The sequence below is a fragment of the Betta splendens genome, chromosome 6 (assembly GCF_900634795.4).
Source record: "Betta splendens chromosome 6, fBetSpl5.4, whole genome shotgun sequence".
Taxonomy (NCBI): Eukaryota; Metazoa; Chordata; class Actinopteri; order Anabantiformes; family Osphronemidae; genus Betta; species Betta splendens.
This window is the reverse complement of record NC_040886.2, coordinates 12828573-12849060: the sequence shown is the minus strand read 5'-3', so window position 1 is coordinate 12849060 and position 20488 is coordinate 12828573. Positions and strand designations below refer to the sequence as shown.

The following is a 20488-nucleotide window of genomic DNA, read 5'->3' as shown; positions in this document are numbered from 1 at the left end:
ACTCAGGTGATTAGGGGATTATTATTCTGCATTTCAGCACGGTGCCAGTCCCTCGCCGTTGGAGGAAAAAAAGCCTGATTCTCTGTGTGATGAATGGGGGAGGGCAGGAAGCAGAACACCAGCTTTAAGAACCAGCCAGAATTCTGGTGGACTCTGATCAATGCCTGGGAGGAAAAAAGCCCGGCGCAGCAGTTCACATGTGCAGGCCCACATATACTGGCATTACGGACCTCCTTTGGTTTTCTGTACGGTTTTCCAGCCTTGGCGCTAACGTTTGCAGTGGAAGAACACGACTGGTGTGCGTTCTCATGTTTAGAGCTTAACACACAGGCCACTCTTAGTCTGTTTAAACAGAATGGAGCAGCATGGGTTTTTGCATGAGAACCTGCTGAAAGCCCTCCATTGAGAGGTAGATCAGCGGAAGGCGAGACAATGACCCCCTCAGTGTCCAGCAACAGGCACTCAGAAGTACAACCTTTCATCTGCACATATTCCACTGTTTGATTAAGTGAGGGAGAAAATTCTACTTGAGCAAGGGGCTTAAGCTACAAATGCGCACAGGAAGTACACACTCGAGCGATGTGGGAAAAGAAAGACTATAGCCTTTAACAAATGAGCCCGTGAGAGCGGAGCGCGGCGGCTGGCTACATGCTGAAAGCATCCGGCCCTCCTTTTAGAACCCAACAACAACAACTCTGAAGAGGCAGCCATATGAAGGGCTCACAGCTTCACACAGCCTAGAAGAGCCTCGCGCTGGAGTGGAAGGCGCGGGCCATTCACCTCGTCCTGCCCAAAAGTACTCAGCTTCCAAAAGACCACTCCAGAGGACTCAAGACCAGTGTTTGCGTCATATTTCTGAAGTGGTGCTGCATAATAAAGGTCCTTATTGTATCACTGCAGTGCTGTCACCGCACATGGACGCAGCCTTAAAAGAGCCGGGACTGACAGTGACCACGGGCGGCTCCACTATGTTGTGACGGAACCGGAGAGAGCGGTAGTTCATGCCTCAAATATTAATGCAAGCGCAGTGGTTTTCTGAGGCGAAGGCACTGCCAAATGTTCCTCTAACAGCGAAGAGGACGCCTTCATCTCATGCCGGCGGTGCTCCTGAGACACGCGTCAACTCCTGTCTGGATGCATTCACCGCCATTTACTGATGTCCTTCCAGGCACTGTCAGGCGGCGGCCGTGCGCGTTTACTGCGGACGAGACGCTTCTGATGAGACGCGAGCGGTGCGTTTCGCTAGGTTGTTACCCTGCAGCAACGCTAGCACGGGACACTTTGTGTCCCACTGCAGCGTTCAGCGCGCAATTAATCTGCATCTAAACAGCTCGAACGGCCTCACCTACAGGAATAGCTCCACACTGGGAAATAAGCTGTTTGTGCTAAGAGTCTGACGCCGCTCTCGTGTCAGTTTAGTATGTACAAGGCTGCATCTGCCAGTGAGCCTAATTGAGCATAAAGAGCAGAAACCGAGTGCAACCGTGAGCCTGGCAGAGACAGTGTGCACCTCCTGTCACCGTCAACACCAAAAAGGTTCAAAAAGGTTCAAAATGGCAACTTCCAATGTCGTCCTTGTGACGTTTGGCCGACCACCAGCGGACGAAGCAGGAAATAACTGTGCCGGGCCCAGAACAGTGCCATTGTTTGGAACTTTAACCTCCATGAACACTAAGCACACACTAAAATAAGCCACATCTAATGTTAATTAATAATGTTCAGGTTCAGATTTTATTGCAGCTAAGTCTACGCTATGCTATCAGGATTCATAGAGCGATGAGACGCGTGTTTGTGTGAGATGATCTGATCTGAGTCTCAATGCATTTAAGTAAAAAATCTAAGTAGAATCCAGCTCTATAAAAATCCACTCAAGATGATTTTTAATATAAAAACAGTTTATTGATTTATCAACAACTGTCAACTGTACAATCCTCAGGGACGATGAGACCTGTAAGCTACACAGTCTGTTTATGTGGAGACCATTCGTGTCTGAGATGATTGTAGTGGAATATTATGAAATACCGAAGGAAAACAAAAAACAGAGCGTCGCCCAAATGTCAGAAGGGATCTTGGCTGCTCTGCCACCTTTATGAGTAACCCTGTACGTCTTGCATATCAGTCACATAGAGTCCAACAAGAGAGGAAATAATGAACTCTTACAGACTGATGATTAATCTTTGTTAAGTGGGAAAAATGATGATTCATACAACAGTCGAGTCAACAGATCAGGCTGATCGCATCTGATCAGCTCAGGTCACAGCTGTTTCTCCATAAAGCATATCAGTCCTCCCACTGACAGTTATCCATGTTGTTAGTGAAAGCAGCCAGTGTTCATTGATAGGTCTTAATTTCAAGGATGAATTTCTGCGGATCAGGGCAAAAGGGTGAAAGTAACTGGAAACCATATTTTCCTCTTCGTTCCAGTCTGAAAAGGGGCATTTCCACAATTCTCCACTGGTAATATCCATGGGACTAATGTCTGTGTTACAGCAAATAGCGAAGAAAAAAGGCAGTTGTCAGGGGAAAAAAAATCCAAATTAGGTTTCCGAAAGGTCATCCTGGACAACGAACATGAAAAAAAGCAGAAGAGGGAAAAACTGAAATAGAATATCCTCTTACAAAGTCCTAATCTAATTTCCATCCCCAGAGGGAACAGAAAAATCATGGAGAGAACAAGAAAGAACCATCACAAGTGTAACTGGACACCAAAATATAAATCTATAAAAGGCCTTTTATTACTCCATTATGTACACTTTTCACAGAACCTCCGAGGAGAAGCTCCACAGCGAAGCGCCGCTTCTTGTCGTGTCACGGAACTTTATCTCCACATTGAAAAGGACGAATAAAAAAAAAAAAAAAAAAGAAAAAGAAAAAGAAATATCCAACAAACAGGAAAACAGCGGGATATTTTCTTCTTCGTGCCGTGGGGAAGTGCACTCGCTTCAGCGTTCGTTGTATGAGTGAGGAAGGGCAGAGCCGAGCTCGCGGCCTACGGGACCAACCGCGGCGCCGGCCGTCTTTGCAGTCTGGCACTGCCAAACTTCCTGCCCATCCGCCCCGGGGCCGCAGGCAACATCCAAGCTGTCCGAGTGAGGGGGGGGACGCGGAGGAGTCCCCCGTCCCCGAGCGTGGGCGCGCTCCAGTCCAACGCAGTCGGCTTCAGTAGATGACTTCATACACAGTGGCCTTCTTGTCGCCGGAGCCTGTCACGATGTACTTGTCGTCCGTGGAGATGTCACAGCTCAGGACGGACGAGGACTCCTTGGACTGTTCAGAGAAAGGAATGCAAGAAAATAGCACGTTACTACTGTAAGACTGGGGAAGATTAGCTGATTACAGGGCAAGATTGGATTGCAGCGACATCAAGTCCTGGCCTGATGCCCCTCACGAAGACCTCTCTGTCAGGTCAATATTTCAGGTTCGTTTTTCACTGATAGAGAGTCCTGTCAGACAGCGGTCGCGCTGCCCTTCCGCTCAGAGACGACTCCACGTGCTTTCGGAGCGGCTGCAGACAGAGTGTATTGATCTGCATACCTGGAATATGCTGGCGCCGTACGGAGTCCTCCAAGCGTTCAACAGATTGTCCTTCCCAGTGCTTACGAACCATTTACCTGCAAAGCAAGCGCAGTGAGGCTGTTTGTGGGCAAACACGGCGCGGTGAAAGACACAGGACCTGCACAAAGCCGTGCTGTGTTTGTGTGTTTGTGTGTGTCCATACCACAGTATGCGAACTTGAGAGAGAGGACGCAGCTCTCGTGCAGGTGGAGCTGATACTTGTCAGGCTTTGAGTGGTGGAGCACCTCCACATTGCTGCTCTCCATGCCCACTGCCAGCCACTCTCCAGTCGGACAATAGCCCAGAGAGAAGATCTGGAAACGGGACGCGATAGTAATTATTAACAGGGCCCGGGCTTTAAAAAGACACAACTATCCACTCAGCCTCTGTGCGTCGGCCGCTTCTTCTGCGCTTCACCTGTGAAGTGAAGTCGTGTTGCTGCAGCTGCCGGCCCTCCCTCAGGTCCCAGGAGCGAACAGTGTTGTCAAGGCCACCAGTCCACAGCTTAGTGCCGTCATGGGATATGTCAATACAGCTCGCGCCATCCGTGTGACCCTGGAACTGCCTGAAATCAAAGTCAGAACCCCATGAAAACACAATTGACATTCACTTTTGAAATTACCCACATAACAGCGATGCTGTTTTGGGGCCAGAGCCGCACACAGTGTGAGTGAGTGTTCTCTTCCAACCTAACAAGAGTCTGGTTGTGCAGGTCCCAAACGGCAATGTTTCCGTCGCTGCAGCAGGAGAAGCAGACCTTGGCGTCGGGGCTGATGGCTAAGGCGTAGCACGCTGGGGCTGAGGAGGTGAGCTCGGCCTTGATGCGGGGCGTCTGAGAGGCCAGATCCCAGATGGTCAACGTGCTGGCCTCGCCTCCGACAATCAATGTGCGGCCATCAGGCAGCAGCTTACAGGAGCGGATGTAGTTATCCCTGTTCTGTTGCACAGAGGACAAAGCAAATCAATACGTGTTCAGGGCAGTCGAGCAACAGAGAGATTTAGGAACAAGTCAGTGGGAAAGACGATGAAAATCTTGCCGTCACAAAACACCACCTGAGGAGTTTCCTTACACCTGGTCTGACCAGAGCTGACAAATGTTTTTGATTTGTTGCATTTACACAATCATTCCAAGGTTTATTTTATGAAAAAATGTGTTTATCGTTTTCTTCCATGGCTGCCTTCAAAATTCTCTCTCCCATTTTCACCCACACACAGTTTTGGTGTCAGCTGTGTGTGTGTGTTCCAGTGCATTTGCTGTCATGATCCCCATGTATAACAAAGACTGATCCATTGTTAATGGGCTGACATGGTGTGTAAACAGCACCAGTCCATATCCTGCTGTATGAAACCGCTGCACAAACGGACCTAACCGTGACAGGGTTAGGATGGATGAGAGGCAGCGTCCTCACCAGACAGTCCAGTTGGGAGACCGGGCTCTTGCTGCCAGGTTGGCTGATGTCCCAGATTTTGACACAGCCTTTGCCTCCGGTGTAGATGTGGCGCGTGGGGTTGCTGACGGTGACGGCGCACACCACCTCGCCGTGGTTCAGCGTGTTGATCTGCCGGGCGTGGCGCGGAATGCCCGGGCCGATCAAGGCGTCGGGCGGGAAGGGCACGGGCTGCATCTGGCCGTCGGCGCTGACGTGGAAGGAGTACGCCCTGCAGGAAAGGACGGGGGCGGCGTGAGGCCGACGCATCGCTGGCGACTTTAAAAGGGCGCGACGCTCAGAGACTTACGGTTTGCCACCAGAAATGGAGGTGAGGCTGGCTGGAAGACCGGGGGCCCTCATGTGCGTGTGAGGGTCGAACCCCTGAAACGTGACAAGACAATTCCAGCTTTTACTGATGGACGGCTAATGAGAGGTTAAAGGTCACGGGAGGCCGTTACCATGGGGGAGCGTCCGTAGGCCGCAGCCGCCGCAGCGCTCATCTGCGGGGAGATGTGCAGGCCAGCGTAGACGCCGGGGCTCGTCAGGCCCCCGTTCATTTCATGATGGCCCATCATGGCGAACGGGGAGGGGTACGAGCCCGCCATGGACAGGGGAGTGCGCAGAGCTGGGGCTGCTGCAGACAAAGACAGGAGACGGAGACGGGTGTGTGACATCACCACGCGCTGGGAGAGGGTGGAGCGAGAGAAAAGGGAAGGATACCAACCGAGAGCCTCCATGCCTGGTGGTTTGCCCAGGATGGGTCTGAGCCCGGGAGTGGAGCTGGTGCCAGGGGTGGGGGCATCGTTGCGAGGGGTGGGGGTGTTGGACTTGAGGCCCGGCGTGGAGGATTTGTCATTCTGTCAAGGGAATGAGAGTATCGGCGCATTCATAACCCTGAAAACCAGGCAACGTGCAGACTGACAATTTGAGAGCAAACTCAACTTAATCCAATCTAATTCTGACAACCCTCATAGTCCTGCAGAGCCATAAACTGCTATTTATTCTAAAACCTATTATGGCCACAATGGGGATGGGGCCGTTTTTATCCCCTTACTGCTTTGGCTTTAATCTTTCAGTGAGGCAGAGCAAAAATCCTGGAATAGTTAAATACATTGAGCTATTAACAGAGAAGACCTGACTGATCCTGATGTGGGACAATATTATCCCTGACGTTTAGTCATGCACTTAAAGCACCGACAGCCATTCCTAATCCACTGCAGAAACTGTCCCAGATTTATTTGCACACATCCTTTTGCTCTCTCTGCAATTCTCATTTAAAGCCCTTTCTGTCCTGGCTGGTAGCTCTCTTGGTGTCTTACATGACTGAGCTCCTTGGCCTTGGAGGAGGGGGTGCTCCCAGAGGACGCCACCGATGCAGGGCTGTTGGGCGTGTCCTTCTTTGGGGGGCGGGGCTTATCGATGCCGTTTTCGGGCGGCGAGTGGGCGGGGCTTGCTCGTGGAGTGGCGGGGTCCTGGAGACAGATTATTCTCACAGTTACACAGCTGGATATCAACAGGCAACTCAACAGGTAAGCCACGCGGCTCACCTCATTGGACACATCTACCACCAGGTCATCGCTTTTTTCTCCATCGCTGTCCTGCAATGAGAGATTTGACACCTCAACAACCTTTTATCAGAAATAAAGTCGGACCATTTAATTCAGGAATTAGCCTTTGCTGTAGTTACGATGAGCTTAGGGCCACAAAGTAAACAGGCATGGAGGCTATAATGTGCCAACGTCTCCTTTAATGACTTACATATCTGCTCATGCTGTCCTTCTCCTCCACTTTGCGCTTCTTTGAGTCCACATTATAGTCAGAGGAGCTGCGGTGCTTCTCACCTGTTGTGCGTAAGCTTTCTGATGGTGATATAGAGTTGTTCTGAAAAGAGAAACACACTTTCTCACCGCTTTGTCTTTGATACTAATAGAAAACAGTCAGTCATTCATCAATTACAGATTCACAGGGAACGCAGTGTGCCGATCCACACGCACGCACGCACGCACACACGCACACACACACACACACACACACACACACACACACACACACACACACACACACACACACACACACACACACACACACACACACACACACACACACACACACACACACACTCTTATGCAGCTCTAGGCCAGCTATGAACAGTACCCTGACACCAAGCGAGTCCAATCGCACACACAAGCCTGTCCCTGGCCACGCAACAAAATGGGCCGTTATCTGAACTGAAAGGAGGCGGGCTTGTTTTCAGAGCTGGGCTCCCTCCTCCTCATAACTGGACAACAAACAGCCTCCCAGGGACATGAGTAGTGTGTTGTGGCTGAACAGAGGGCCTTTTCTCCAGAGTCAGTCAGGCTAAGCGTGAGAGGGAGAGAGAGTGGGAGAGAGAGAGGGAGCGAGAGAGGGAGAAGGACTCTATGTTGTGGGCATTGGGCATTGATTGCTGCAGCGTGCTTGGGCACCGTGTCAGCACAGGCTTTGGGCTCTGATAAAGAAAGAGAATCTATATCCTGCCAGTGGGCACGGCAGCGTGGGACTGACTGGTGCTTCTTCATGGAGCCGGTCTGCCCACACAAGCTGGGACAGCTCACTCCAAACGCCAACAGAATGGGAAGAACTAGGCACATGTCCAGCAAGTTTCACAGGAGTTTGCCATTTGCCTGTGAACTGCCAAGTCTGCCTGATTCCCTCTGTCCCTTCCTCTGAGGACCACGGCAACAACACGGACCGAGTCAGCGGCGGCTCAGAGAAGTGAACAATGGCCGATGGACTAGCAGTCTGGGCAAAGGGCCACTGTCTGCATAATGGTTGACCTTTAAAGAGATGCTTAGCGTGACTCATTAACCAAAGTCACCACTCTGCTATCAGATGACCTGGGACAAGAGCACAGAAACAAAACAGGCCTGTTAATCGCCCCAGGAGTTCCATTTCTTCAGACATGACTGCACCCATTCACCAGGGCCGTCCTGCAGAAATACAATCTCTCAGGCTCATCACAAGCCATCAGAGATCGCTGCCATTCAATTAAAGGCTTTGGCCGGTGCCGCCAAAAGGGGTGGAGGGAGAGAACGCAAAAACACAATTCTCCTTTTTTTTGCCCATAAATATTCATCACATGAGCTGGTAAACAAGAGAGACAGTAGAAGGGATCAAATAAATCCTTTAAGAAGGGGAAGTTCAAGTCTTTCTTTAGTTGTGATGAAATTACAAGGCTTCTAATCTCTCCAGCATGATACCAGTCATTTCCCTTCTGGATTAAACACACAGGATTTATATTCCAAACCTCATTTCCAATTAATCATTTTATTGAAAGCAGATTAGAGCGGCGGCGATCGGCCGGCCAAAGTTTGCACTTGACATTTGCAGCGGCGGCGAAAATGCGATGAAACACAAAGCCAACCGGTCCAAAAATAAAAAAGCAGGTTCGGGCACTCACCGTGTTCTCTGTGTCGCAGAGGGAACAATGGCAGCCGAGGTGAGGATGAAACCAAGTGGAGCAGAGAGAGGAGCGCGTCAGTTAGCATATCAAAACAGATGCTCCTGGCTAAACGTGTGAGAATCAACTGCAGGGCACAAGGCCCCTCTTATCACCATGTGCTGGAGCTGTTGAATAGCTTATGCAGTCATGGACTGGGAATGTACCAGCTCATTACCCAGACAGAATGTGAACAGACAGGACGTGCTCCTCACCTAAGGGCCCTATGATTCTGCTCTAGAGACTTAGAAGCTTTTCACACACAATACGGTTTCCTTGTTTAACATCAGTGTAATGATCTTCCCTTGAACTCTCTGTCTTTCTGAAGAGCTGAGGAATCAGCTCCCGCGTCTCCTCACCTCTGTGTTCGAGCTCATGATGGTTCTTCTCATCCTTCACCGGGAGGTGGGCCTGGCTCCCCAGGGCGCCGAGCGCCAGCAGGCCCGATCCGGAGCCCGTCACGGGAGGGATGCCGGGCGGCTGCAGTCCTGAGGGGTGCGGCGGGAGCTGCACCGGAGGCCCGTGTGCGGCGTGGGAGAGGTGCTGCGCCTGCAGCTGCTGCTGCTGTGAGGGACACACGGGAGACAGACAGACAGACGACGAGTGGGTCGGAGGGAATGGGCAAGAAGAAGCCGAAAGTCGCTGAACACAAGGCCGGTCGGTTAAACCCTGGATGATATTAACACATTCACACCTCTATTACAGTCGGGATCACACAGCGATCCCCCTCTGAGCTATTTCTATAGCAGGACACGGAGCCATAAGCCCTAGAGCCGTGCTCAACTGCCCAAGGTGTCCAACACACAACACCCAGAGCCCGGACACACAACTACACAGTAGTTTAAAATGAGCTGAAATAATAATAGACTTTTATATCCTTTTGTATATTGATGATGAACAAGAAAGCAAAGTGGGAATCAACCACCACTTAACACTGGAAAAAGCACAGCACTTCAGGTAAACTAGCAGATTTCACACTGCAGTGGCAGCGCACTTCTAAGCCATCAGTGAGTTGAGCAATCCTCTTAAGGAACATGAAGCTGTGTAGGAATCTCTCCGCCTGTGGGCTAAACAACTACCTGCTCCTTAAACACTTCAGAAACACAACCAGCCTCTATTTACGCCTCTCATATTCATGTTCCCGGATCAGCAGAACATGAATCATTCGAACACCCAAACTTTTAAGAGATGGACTCAGCGCTAAGTGCGAGATGCTGGCACTGCTTCCCTCCTTGCCTCTCACCCTGAGTGTCTGAGTGAGTCGTGCGTGTGTGTGTGTGTGTGTGTGTGTGTGTGTGTGTGTGTGTGTGTGTGTGTGTGTGTGTGTGTGTGTGTCTGTGTGTGTGTGTGTGTGTGTAAAGCTCCAGCAGCCAGGGCCACGGGTCCCATGCTGGCACTCAGACAACCCTCCAATATTCACCATCAATATTTGAAAGGCACGGGGAAATGGATGGGAGTTAAAAGGCACTCAGCATGGAAGTAAGCAGTTTAAAGCAAGGTTAAATAATACTTAGCTGAGACACCAATAAAAACATCAGCAATTTATTACCCATCTACACACCAGATGAATAATTCAGCTGCTGTTACAGCATGCGCCTCCTTTCTTTTACATGTCGGACTTCAATCAGTGACCATTTATGGCCGTGACTGAACTATTAGGGACTTTGTAATGACTGGTGAGACGGCGTAACGCGCAGTACAATGTAATGAACCTGCTGAACACATTATCTCAGTAGGAGCCTGCTTTTAAATCAGATATTCAGTAACAAGAGCTCATTCTACTCCAACGTGTCCTTGAAATTCATATGCGGGGGTCTCTCTAATTGCTTCTTGCAGTACATCATCTACCCCGGAGGTAGGCTGGAATATAGTGGGGATTTTAACTTGCAACCTTGTTCTCTGCTCCATGGGGCAGATGTCAATCCAATTACAAAATGTGCCCTGGACACCCACAGAGAAACGCAGAGAGGAGAACAAGAGCAAGAGAGTGAGTGCGTTATAAAATTGTGTCCATGAGGGAAATTAAGGAGCCAGTTCATTGGCAGGGGAGAGCCATCCTCGCTCATTGTGTTTAATGAGGCACTGATGGGTAATATGCATGGCTGATCAGCAAGAGCCCTCATTAGAGGGCCATAAATGAAGACAATAATAAATAAAGAAAGGAGTCTGGCCTATTTCCTTTAATTTAATATTCTAAGATAAAGACCTACTCTTTTAGCCTTTTCTCAGCCAGGGTGTAGCTAAATAAAAACACACACACAGGCAAAGCTGAGCAAATGGATTATACTATTCTCCAGTGTACTAACTAAACCAAGTAGAGTAAAACGCACAGGAAGAAAAGCGCCCTGCAACAAGCGCAACACGAGGGCACAGACGGCGAGCGGTGACGAGCAGCCCGTGCTAATGCTTTCATTAGCACAGTGTTAGTACACTGCCACGGCACTGTTCAAAAAAGCCAGGGTGCAGGTCCGTCCAGGCGGCCTGCTGATGGAAAGGTGGCCTCATCTAACCGGCTCTGGCTGACAGGAAGCACCGGCAGTCAGGCTCATCTCGACACGAGCGGCTGCCCTAGTTGCATCTTATTAATGGCCCTCAGCACCATCAATAAGGCATGCGGCAGGCTCCTGGATGCCGGCTGTCTGCCTGGCACGCTCTTTCACCCCACCTTGCTTTACAATATGCATGAGGATTTTGGCTTGTCTACAGAGCTTCTCCTCAATGAATAACTAATAGAAAGGTATTCGTGAAACATACAGCGGCTACATTTCCAGCCACCTCTGACATGAACAACCAGCTTTACTTGGGTGGAGGTTGGATCCTTTCAGAAAACAGGCCGCTGCCAAATAAGTCCATATACTCGTCATAAATTGAACCGGCCAAGATTTTCTAAAGCTTTCAGTGCTATTAATCTAAAATTATAGACATAGACTGGAGGCCAACAGACACACAGTGAGGTGACAAATCATGTGCAGCTTGCATTCTATTGTTTTTAGTGTGAACATAAAGTACACGGGAAGGAGCTACAAATCAAATTTCCATTCCTTGGGAATATCAGCTGCTTGCAGCTGCTCTGCTTTGGTGAAAGTATAATAAAGCATCCACTTCAGTCCAGCATATAAAAACAAGCAGCCCTCCATCACCTCAAGACACCTACCCAGACAAATTCAAGGGAGCAATTACCCTGAAACAAAAGGTCACCAAGGGGGGATTAATTGAGTCCCGATATGTGCCTCCAGTCATCAAATCAGCTTTTTAGGCTAAAGACTCAATTAAGCCCACGGAAAGTCAGAGATTTCCATCTCTGTATTGGCTGAAACTAATCACTTCTGATTTTGAGGGGCAGAGTAAGTGCAGCCGATCAGCGAGGAGCAGATGGTGCGCTGAAGCCCCATACATTCCGGCTCGGCGTTGTCGTGAGCGGGGACGGCGGCGGCGCCGTGACGGCTGAGTGCCGCGTGCGCGCTCTCGGCCCGCAGCCTTGTAATTCCCACAGCTATCCAGGTCAGCAGTGAGGGATGCGGCTCCTCGTTAAAGCCTTAGCCAATTAAAGCAATACGCGCCGCAAAGGAGATCTCAAGAGCTCTCAGGCTCGCATTTGTAAACACACAACAAGGCAGCGAAGACGGCAGCGCGAACAAAGTTGAAGCAGCAGAGCCGCACTTGTTGTCTGTACCGCTGTGTATCTAATAATTAACCTTGTAAATAATATTAAAAGAAAACAGACTTAAAAAGGATCTAATTCAAATCAACACTATATCTATAACTCTAGTTAGTCGTGATTTACCTAAAGTCAAAAATGAAATAACACATGAAATAAGCATTTACAGCTAATGAACAATGTGCAGGTTAGCCGCTAGCCAAGGTCGAATAAAGGTAATAAAGGGGGTATACACACTGTGAGGGGCAGATTGGGAAGTCCACGTACCCCGATGATGGCATTCAGCTCTGTCATAGTCACCTGCTTAGCCCTCTCCACTGCCTGAGCAACCTGCTGCTGGTGCTGTGGGAAGACGAGAGCAAAGAATGATTGGGACACGCAGCGCCTGTCACACACACACACACACACATTCACACACACCTATGTGCGATTTTCACACGTCATTTTCATAGCTGCAGTTTTAAAAGTGAGGGTAAATGCCACACACAATTACACCAAATTGCTTAACCTGAATGCTACATGAAGTGGTGTCTTTAGTAATCAGGCAACCACGAGCGACTCTGTTTCAGTACCGAGCTGTGACACTGTTTAGAAGATGCATTCGAAACTCACCTCTTGTGACAGGAAAGGCATAATTTGAGCTAAAATTGCGTTGAGCCGCTTGGCAATCTCTGTCTGGAAAACAAAAGAGGAGCCAAATGAGACGGTAAAGTATGAAACAGACAGTGACTTCATATAACCCCGCCTTTAATGTTTACACCGATTAAGTCAATTACTGCGGCAATCAGAACTGCTTGACTCAACATCCTCTAAACAGCATGATATTGACATTTGAAATATTTAAAACATTAGGAGAGCCCAGGGGGATGGAGCACAGCTGTGCTGAGAGTGCACTCCATGCTAAACGGATATGAGCAGGCAGAGTGCTGCTGTGCTGAGAGGATCCTCTCGCGCTCTGCCCTCCTTCCCCTCATCTGCAACTGCGCTGTCCTGCAGTTAACCTCAGAGTTAAACCACACAGCCACACCCTAGGAAGTGGGGCCCGCTAACCAGACTGCACTGTTTACTTACATGTGAGGGTGTAAGCAATTTACAGTAAGGGCTATTACTGCCGATTGAGCAAAGACTACAAACCATAATGACCTCAAGGGCAACTCAAATCTATGATCAATACCATTAGAGGGCAACTACCGGCCTGTAAACGTTAAGAGTTCAGTGCTTAAGCTCTGCCTTTAAAAAGACTGAAGGCCAGGCTGTTTCTCGCTGCAATCAGCTGCCCGCTCCAGCATCCTTCTAACCTCGCATCCATCCCGAGAGCCTTGCCTCCGATTTTTCAGCTTGTCTACCAACTGCCATGGCAACGGCTGCAGCCCTATCTTGCTGGGATCATTATGCAAATGGCACCTCTGCTTGACCGTAACAGACTTTAAAATCATATTACGTGCTCGGAGGCAGGTTATTAAATTGAATTTTCAGCCTGTCGATCAGGGCGACGCGTCAAATGAATGGCGGGCGGCTAAGACGAGAGACGGGAGCAGGTCTGCGGAGGGGGAGGCGACCGGCCCGTCCGCTGTAAAAACACCGGCTCAGCCGCCGTCTCCTCCCCGCGATGGGAGATGAGTCTCAGGTTGAAGCGCTGCACAGGGAGCAGAAAAATAACAGTGCCAAAGCTACATCATCTATGGAATTTATGAGCTGCGGTTCAACCCAGGGCCACTGCGGAACACAAACACATCACAGGGATTTTCTCCGATTTTTCATTCGGAGCAGCACACACAATGTACTTTGCGGAACGCCAGCTTATTTATTACACATGGCAGAAATGCCAGGCAGGTTTGGCAGCCAGACGTATTACCTCCGAGCAGAGCCCGAGAGACGGGAGAGTAATGTCCAACAGAACGAGACCTGCTGACCCAAGCTGCAGCATGGATAGCCACTTAGTCGGCAAGCCAGCAGGACAAACAACAAGCTGAAGATGAAATACCACATGAAACACGGTAAAGCCCGGGATCAGAGGCAATAACGTGAAACAAATATGTGGTAGCATGTGTTACGGAAGGGACCGGGGAGTCCAGAAGACATCACAGATTAGAACTGGAGTGGTTGCTGAACTCGTCTTCTGCGGCATACGAATAAAGCAACGAGGGGTCAGATGTAGGTTTTGAAGCCGTTAGTATTAATGCTTCGTAGTAAGTGTTCAAGCAAAAAAGTCAAGAAATCCCCTAGAAAAGCTACAGAGCCCGTATAATCCATGTTTGTGGAGATAAGCCATGTCAATAGCAGTCGAACATTTGATAGGATTTGTAAAAAAGACCCTGAGCACAGTCCGCTCCTCTGAAGCTTAGTGTCATGGTGACAGCTGGCTGGGCGAGGTCAGGAGGTGGCTGATCCACTGCGCCCTAAACAACTGGCAGCCTCTGCACTCTCACAGCACAACATGCAAATACACGGAAAAGGCATCAAGTCAGCTCCCCACCGCTGTCAAAATAGATACGGCGCAGGGCTCGGAGGACTTTTTAGGTCCGCTGGCAGATAAAAACGGGGCTGTTGTCACTTTAAGTAGATGACAGCTTGGCCCTTGAGAGGCCAGCTTTGTGCTGCTGCTACACAATTACAGGTACTCGGACCTGTGTAGCACCACTTTAAGAGCACTCTCAGCCTGGCTTGTCAATGGTGTGCAGAAAGGTATTCGCCTGTTGCTATCAGCAGTGGGAAAATGGAGTCAAGACACTGATGAGCATTAAATACAGGGGAAAAACAATTGGTGGCTCTGGGCACAGGAGCCATCCATAAACCCTACTTGACTAGTCAGTCGCAGAGGGCCTCCAATTTGTCCAAGATGACTGCATCGCCTCTTTCGGATGTTTCTAGTTGGAAGGAAATTAGACTGGTGCTTCACAAGTGGCTCGTGTCAGCCAGAAAGTGACAAATGTTTCCACTAAACTGCGACGTTATTGTGAGGTGAGGCAAGAATGAATTTCTAATTGGCATTTGCATTTATCAGGATTGATCCGCGTCTGGGCCAAAAGTGCCTGAATAGACGCTTGAATAGATGCACGCGTCGATACTGTGATTAATCCTGGGGCCCCCTGCTGTCAGTCGGGTCATTTTCTTGGCTGTGATCTCGAAATAATAAACACAACCTACGTGGAAATGCATCTTAAAATACAATTTATTATTAAACTCCAGTTGAGTCACTTATGACAGACAGGCTGTCGATGGTCTGAACTTCCTCATGCTACTTCTCCTCCTTTGTGTCAACGCTCCGTGCAGCCCAATCTCCCGAAAGGTAGCAGCCAAAGCGGACCCACACCCGGGCTCCAACCCCCATGCGACTGCTGGAAACCAGCGCCAGATGACGGTAATTACCGGCTGACACCGCGCGGCGAAAATCACATCTACATACTGTCACGACTGACAGAGAGGCAGCATTTAACTGCCACATCGGTCCATCTGAGCATTTTGAAATCCGCAATATGTCCCAGCACAGTAATGAAAAAGGAAGTGTTGGGAGAATGGATTTCCCCACCATAGAATAAATCTCCTCGCGGGGAAATAATATGCCTCCGTGCATCCAATAATCCATCCCGCGCCTGCCTGTTAACCACTCCCCGTCTTTCCCCCCTCCTCTGTGAGCAGTGAGCTGGGGGAGCTGCACGGACAGGGCCCACACTGTTTGCTCACAAACACGCCGTTCAGCAGGTTGGGGCCCCACTGATGAATTATTCAGCCGCTTCCATCAGCTCTGTTGAGGTTCCTGATAAAAGTCAGGCGCTAAAATGGATCAGTCGATTAACCTGTTTACACAGAGCCGGGCCGCCGCCCCCCCCACCACCTCTATTCTCCAACTGGGAGTCTCCGGCTCCCGCCTCCCCCCCTCTTTCCTCTGCTTTGGCGATAAGTGCTTGACAGAAGCTATCAGAGCAGCTCGGGCCCTGACAGACATGTGGCGGTGTGACACACGGCCCCCGACGCTGATGGATCGCCCTGCGACACCGTCCGCCACGCCGCCCACATGGTCATTAGACAAGCTGGAGCGTTGCAAGAGGGAGGGCAGCGTGTGCCGTAAGAGCAGCGCGCGCAGGAAATCCAAGGATCACCCATTCACGCCATTTTTATCTCTCCGGCCGTGGAGCTCCAGCAGATTGATAATGCTCTGATAAGGATAAGGGCACAATAAGCGACTAAAGGACTTTTGCCCCTCATGTAATTACGGTTCATCATCAAAGGAAAAACTGGCCCATCAGCAGTTCTCTCCTTTTAATCATTAAGTCGCAGTCTGAGCCTTCCAAAGTCTGCTTTTAATCTTATCAGATCAACACCACAACTTTCCATCTATCGCCGCTGCTGCGTTCGGTTCAGAATCCGTCTGGGTCCAAGCTCTGGTACCTACCTGTTTGTGCATCTCAATGTTCAGCCCGTAGGACATCTCGTAATACTGAAACGAGAACAGAGGCAGCTTTGTTAAGGGCTTGTTTCCTGTATTTAGCACAAAACAAATTCTTGCTTCTTTTATTTTAACAGCAAACATCCTCTGCGCAGCCACACATCGGCATTTTAATTGGTCCCTATTTTGAGTTTTATGGATAGATTCTAGGTACAGTCTAGCTTCTGTGGGCAAATGCTATAAAACACACGCATCAGCTGAGGGTGATTATGCCCAATAAATCAATATGTTGTTATGTTTATAGTGTGAGTAGAAAAAGTTAGACTTATTGATCAGCGTCTTAAGCCCTCGGATCCCAGCGTAACACAATTGCTCAACACCCTTGATATTTCCAGCCAGGTCAGTCTGTCTGGCTGAAATGTAATCCATGGAGCCCACAAGTGGCAGCCAGGGCAGAAATGGCTTTCCAGTCAGCGTCTATTTGATGAGGCCAATGCATTATTCAGTCCATTAGCTTCTTCGAAAATTACTCTCAAACAAGAGAGCCATTCTGTCTGAGATCAGAGCCCCACAGCCACAGCGTAACGTGACACCCGGCGCTGGCTGTGGGGTACTTCCTTACATGTTTACCTAACCTCCCCCCTGTCAGGCTGACATGTTGTTTTCCTGCGAAAAGAATGTTTAACCTCAGCCTGCGCCGCGTATTGGTTCAAGTCATCCGCCGTGTTTACCTGAGCGCACCGCCACAAAGGAACCGTGTGATTGCGTCATGTCTGAGCGACATTCCTGCGTCATGGGCACACCTATGTTTTCCCAAAACGCTGCAGAATTAAAAGCTAATACCGACGGTTTACACAGAAACCGAGGCCGACTTATTGCAAAATAAACTGCAGCACGTTCGCCGGCCTCCATTTTGTTTGCCGTGTGGTGCATTTTCCCACACGCCCCCCCCTCCCCGCTCACGCCTAATTCACGGCCGTGCATATGTCTGGGCGTGGAGTCTCCTAGGAGAATAATCAGATCTGCACACACACACACACACGGAGGGCAACGCTGCAGTCGACCCTTGGAGATGGGGGTGGGGGGTGGGGGGCGCTATAACCGAGCCTCGGCCCACTGCTGCCTGCCTGTCAGAGGCGGCTCCTCCTCAGTGTAACTACCAGCCACATCAGAACCCCCCTGGGGGCTTTCACAGGCCCGTACCTGACACTCAAGCCGGCCCAACCACCGCGCAGGTGATCACAATAGCTTGTCTCGCTCCACCCCGACTAGAGCTCCAACAAGCCCTGAACTGGGAGCCGCGATCGCTCTGTGTGTAACATAATCTTACCATGACATAGTGGCGCTGCATCTCTGTCTTCTCATTGGCCAGCTTGTCATACTCCACCTTAAGACTAAAATAGAAGACAAGGTGTCAATTTCAGGCATCTCTATCGCTTCAATAATTCACTCACACTTAACCACTTGACAGTGGTATATGGGGAATGTAAAAAAAGAAACCCGCTGTCTGTTTTCCCCCAAACACCAACAAGCGAATATTAGCTGCAACCTTTATTATTTAACAGACAGTAAGTGTCGGCTCTGGCACGCTCTGTGACATACTTTGTAATCATTACCTGTGATACTGGGCTTGCAGGAACTGAAATTCATCTTTAATCCTGTCACAAGACTCTGCCACGGTGAATTTAAAGCCAGGCTGGCCGGGCTGATGGGGCGCCTGAAAGAAGGTTTGAAAGAAATCACATCAGTCCAGTCACAGCAGAAAGTGTTATTCGTCATTTTCCACATTGTGTCCTACGCTGCTGATGGGAGCTGAAGAGTTGGAACATAATACTACTTTCAAGATAATATCTCCTCTGCAGTAAGTAAGACATTACCAGACCTAAGAGGTGGATCTACTTCACACCCCCAGAAACTAATAACACTACACAAATGGGCTTTCACACTGAAAATGAAATCCAATTTCAGAAATGATTTAAAATCACCACATGTCCTCGTAGTCAGCAGTCATACATTAGTGCATGGCTGAGTAAATATCTCCAGGCATGCAAACCATCTGCATCCATTTACCCTTAAGTGCATATTGTGATGTGCCATAGATGCATTATAATAGCCTATAACGATACAGAGATTTGATGAGCTGCATTAAGGCAGGAGATGTCAGGAGGAACCAGCACAATAAAGAAGCGTGTCAACATCTGTGTCGTTGGATAAATACGAACGCTATAGTAGGTATAGTGAAGGAAGCGCTTCTTACCGGATGTCGGCCTTGTGGATACATCTTGAAACGTATCCTTTGTTTATCTCTCCACTGTACAGGTCCTTTAGCAAAATGGTTGAGATTTGCTCACAGCCTCGGCGGTCTCGGCGGACGGGGTGGGGGGGGGTCGCGAAAACCGCGCGTTGGAAAATGACGCGGTGGTTCTCTACAGGCGAATAAAAAAAGGAGAAGAAGAAGCACAGCACGTTACAGTTTGCTCATTAAGCGGCCACAACGCAGAACCGGTCCCGGGGACCGCAGGTAGTTCGAGCGGTGCCCGGAAAGCAGCGCTCGCGCCGCGCCGCGCCGCGCCGCGCCGCGCCGCGCCGCGCCGCGCCGCGCGCCTCCGTCTCCTCGGTGACCTTATTCGGTCCGTGGTCACGGATAGACTCGACGTGCAAACAAACATGTCACGTTCGTCCTTCGCACTGATGCAAAAAAACCCCCAACAACTGGGTAAACAAACGCGCCGCCGTTCGCTCGCGAGACGCGGACGCTCGCGACGCGTTCGCACTTGTTCGCGACCAATCTGGACGGACGTTCGTCCGGCGGCCAGAAGCCGCGCGCGCTGGACTTCCACGGTCACGCCACGGCCGACCGCAGCTGGCGCCCACCTACTCTCTGACTCCGCGGAACGCGATGGAGACGGTGCGCCGCCGCCGCCGCCGCCGCTGCGCTCGCGCACGCCCGCCCCGAACACTGACGGAGAAATCAACAGCTCCGGCGAATACGTACCCGCGTACTCAACGTCCGCCCCGAGTTTGGTTCCTGGAGAAAAACGAAGCAGGCAATAATTCATGCGTTTAATCCCTCCTAATGTGAGCGTGGTGGACGCGGATCTCGACAAGCATCCTCTCTCTCTCTCTTTCTCTCCCCGTCTCTCCGGAGCGCACCCAGCCAGACTGGGGGAGCAGTTGGGAGGGAATTTGGTGCGGTCGGGCTCGATTAAACTACTTTATTCTCAGTCGCGAACCTCCGAGGAATGTGCGCCTTTTGTGGCTGGTTAATCCCAGAGAGGAAAAAAAAAAAGATATACGCCTCCGAAATCTGCCTTCCGACTCGAAGTGGCTGGAGATTCTTTAAAAGCGTAACATGGTACTCTCCACAATCTCGCATTTCCCCCAGTTGTCCAGCTTACCCTGGTTGCCACACACAGGCAGCAGGGCTGAACTGCCGTGAAAGCGCCTATCTGTCCAATCGGATTACTCGGAAGGAATACGGCCACGTCTGCCTATCGGAGAGCGACGGGCCCCACGTGGGGTGCAACGATACATGACATCATCCCGCGGATCCACAAGGCATCGCCGCTCGTCCGGCCCACAGTGTATAACAACAACAGCAGGCATTGATGTGCCGCCGATGATATCCAAATTTGACAGAGACAGCACAAATTCCACATCCGCCTCATTAGGGCTGTTTTTTTCGCCCCCCCCCCAAATAAAGTTGATGAATTTTTAGCGGGTGAGACCACGACGGTGGGGGCGGGTGGAGGGAGGGAGGGGAGGAGGTGCACGGTGCAACAAGCACTTTTTTAATTTTTCATCCCCATACAAGGCGCAGAAGGGGAGACGAGGCGAGGGCTCGTTTGTATAACGTGCTTCTAAAATGTGAAACATCCTAACGCAGGAACGCTGCGACTCGGGCTCCGGACACGCGCGCCGTGAAGGACACGATAATGACCAATCGATCGACGCTACCCGCCGAATTAAAGCTACGGGGG

General features: G+C 50.2%; 1 protein-coding gene across 2 annotated transcripts; it reads right to left on the bottom strand.

Moving 5' to 3' along the window:
- Nucleotides 1-1874: 1874 nt before the first annotated feature.
- Nucleotides 1875-20117, bottom strand: tle3a (TLE family member 3, transcriptional corepressor a). 2 transcript variants are annotated; one of them, XM_055509602.1, is made up of 20 exons: nt 19504-19938; nt 18766-18934; nt 18125-18225; nt 17839-17902; nt 16515-16559; nt 12734-12796; nt 12389-12463; nt 8811-9027; nt 6744-6874; nt 6533-6583; nt 6305-6457; nt 5710-5842; nt 5444-5619; nt 5293-5366; nt 4965-5214; nt 4245-4492; nt 3973-4120; nt 3719-3869; nt 3535-3611; nt 1875-3267 (listed from the first exon to the last, which is right to left on the bottom strand). In XM_055509602.1, exons 2-20 carry the CDS (start codon nt 18787-18789, stop codon nt 3160-3162), a joined length of 2289 nt encoding a protein of 762 aa, XP_055365577.1. In that variant the 5' UTR covers nt 18790-18934; nt 19504-19938; the 3' UTR covers nt 1875-3159. The 2 variants fall into 2 exon arrangements, with proteins under 2 accessions (XP_055365577.1, XP_055365576.1); XM_055509601.1 differs by lacking the exons at nt 1875-3267; nt 3535-3611; nt 3719-3869; ... (7 more) ...; nt 6533-6583; nt 6744-6874 and having other exon boundaries at nt 8427-9021; nt 19504-20117.
- Between the last annotated feature and the right edge of the window lie 371 nt (nt 20118-20488).

What these genes read in the sequence shown, in the direction of transcription:
- tle3a (XM_055509602.1), bottom strand. Translation starts at nt 18,789, where the DNA reads ATGTATCCACAAGGCCGACATCCG. An exon ending in ACCAGGCATGGAGGCTCTCG is followed by an intron (nt 5,620 to 5,709) that starts GTTGGTATCCTT and finishes CTTTGTCTGCAG; the next exon opens with CAGCCCCAGCTCTGCGCACT. An exon ending in AACACGACTTCACTTCACAG is followed by an intron (nt 3,870 to 3,972) that starts GTGAAGCGCAGA and finishes TCCCGTTTCCAG; the next exon opens with ATCTTCTCTCTGGGCTATTG.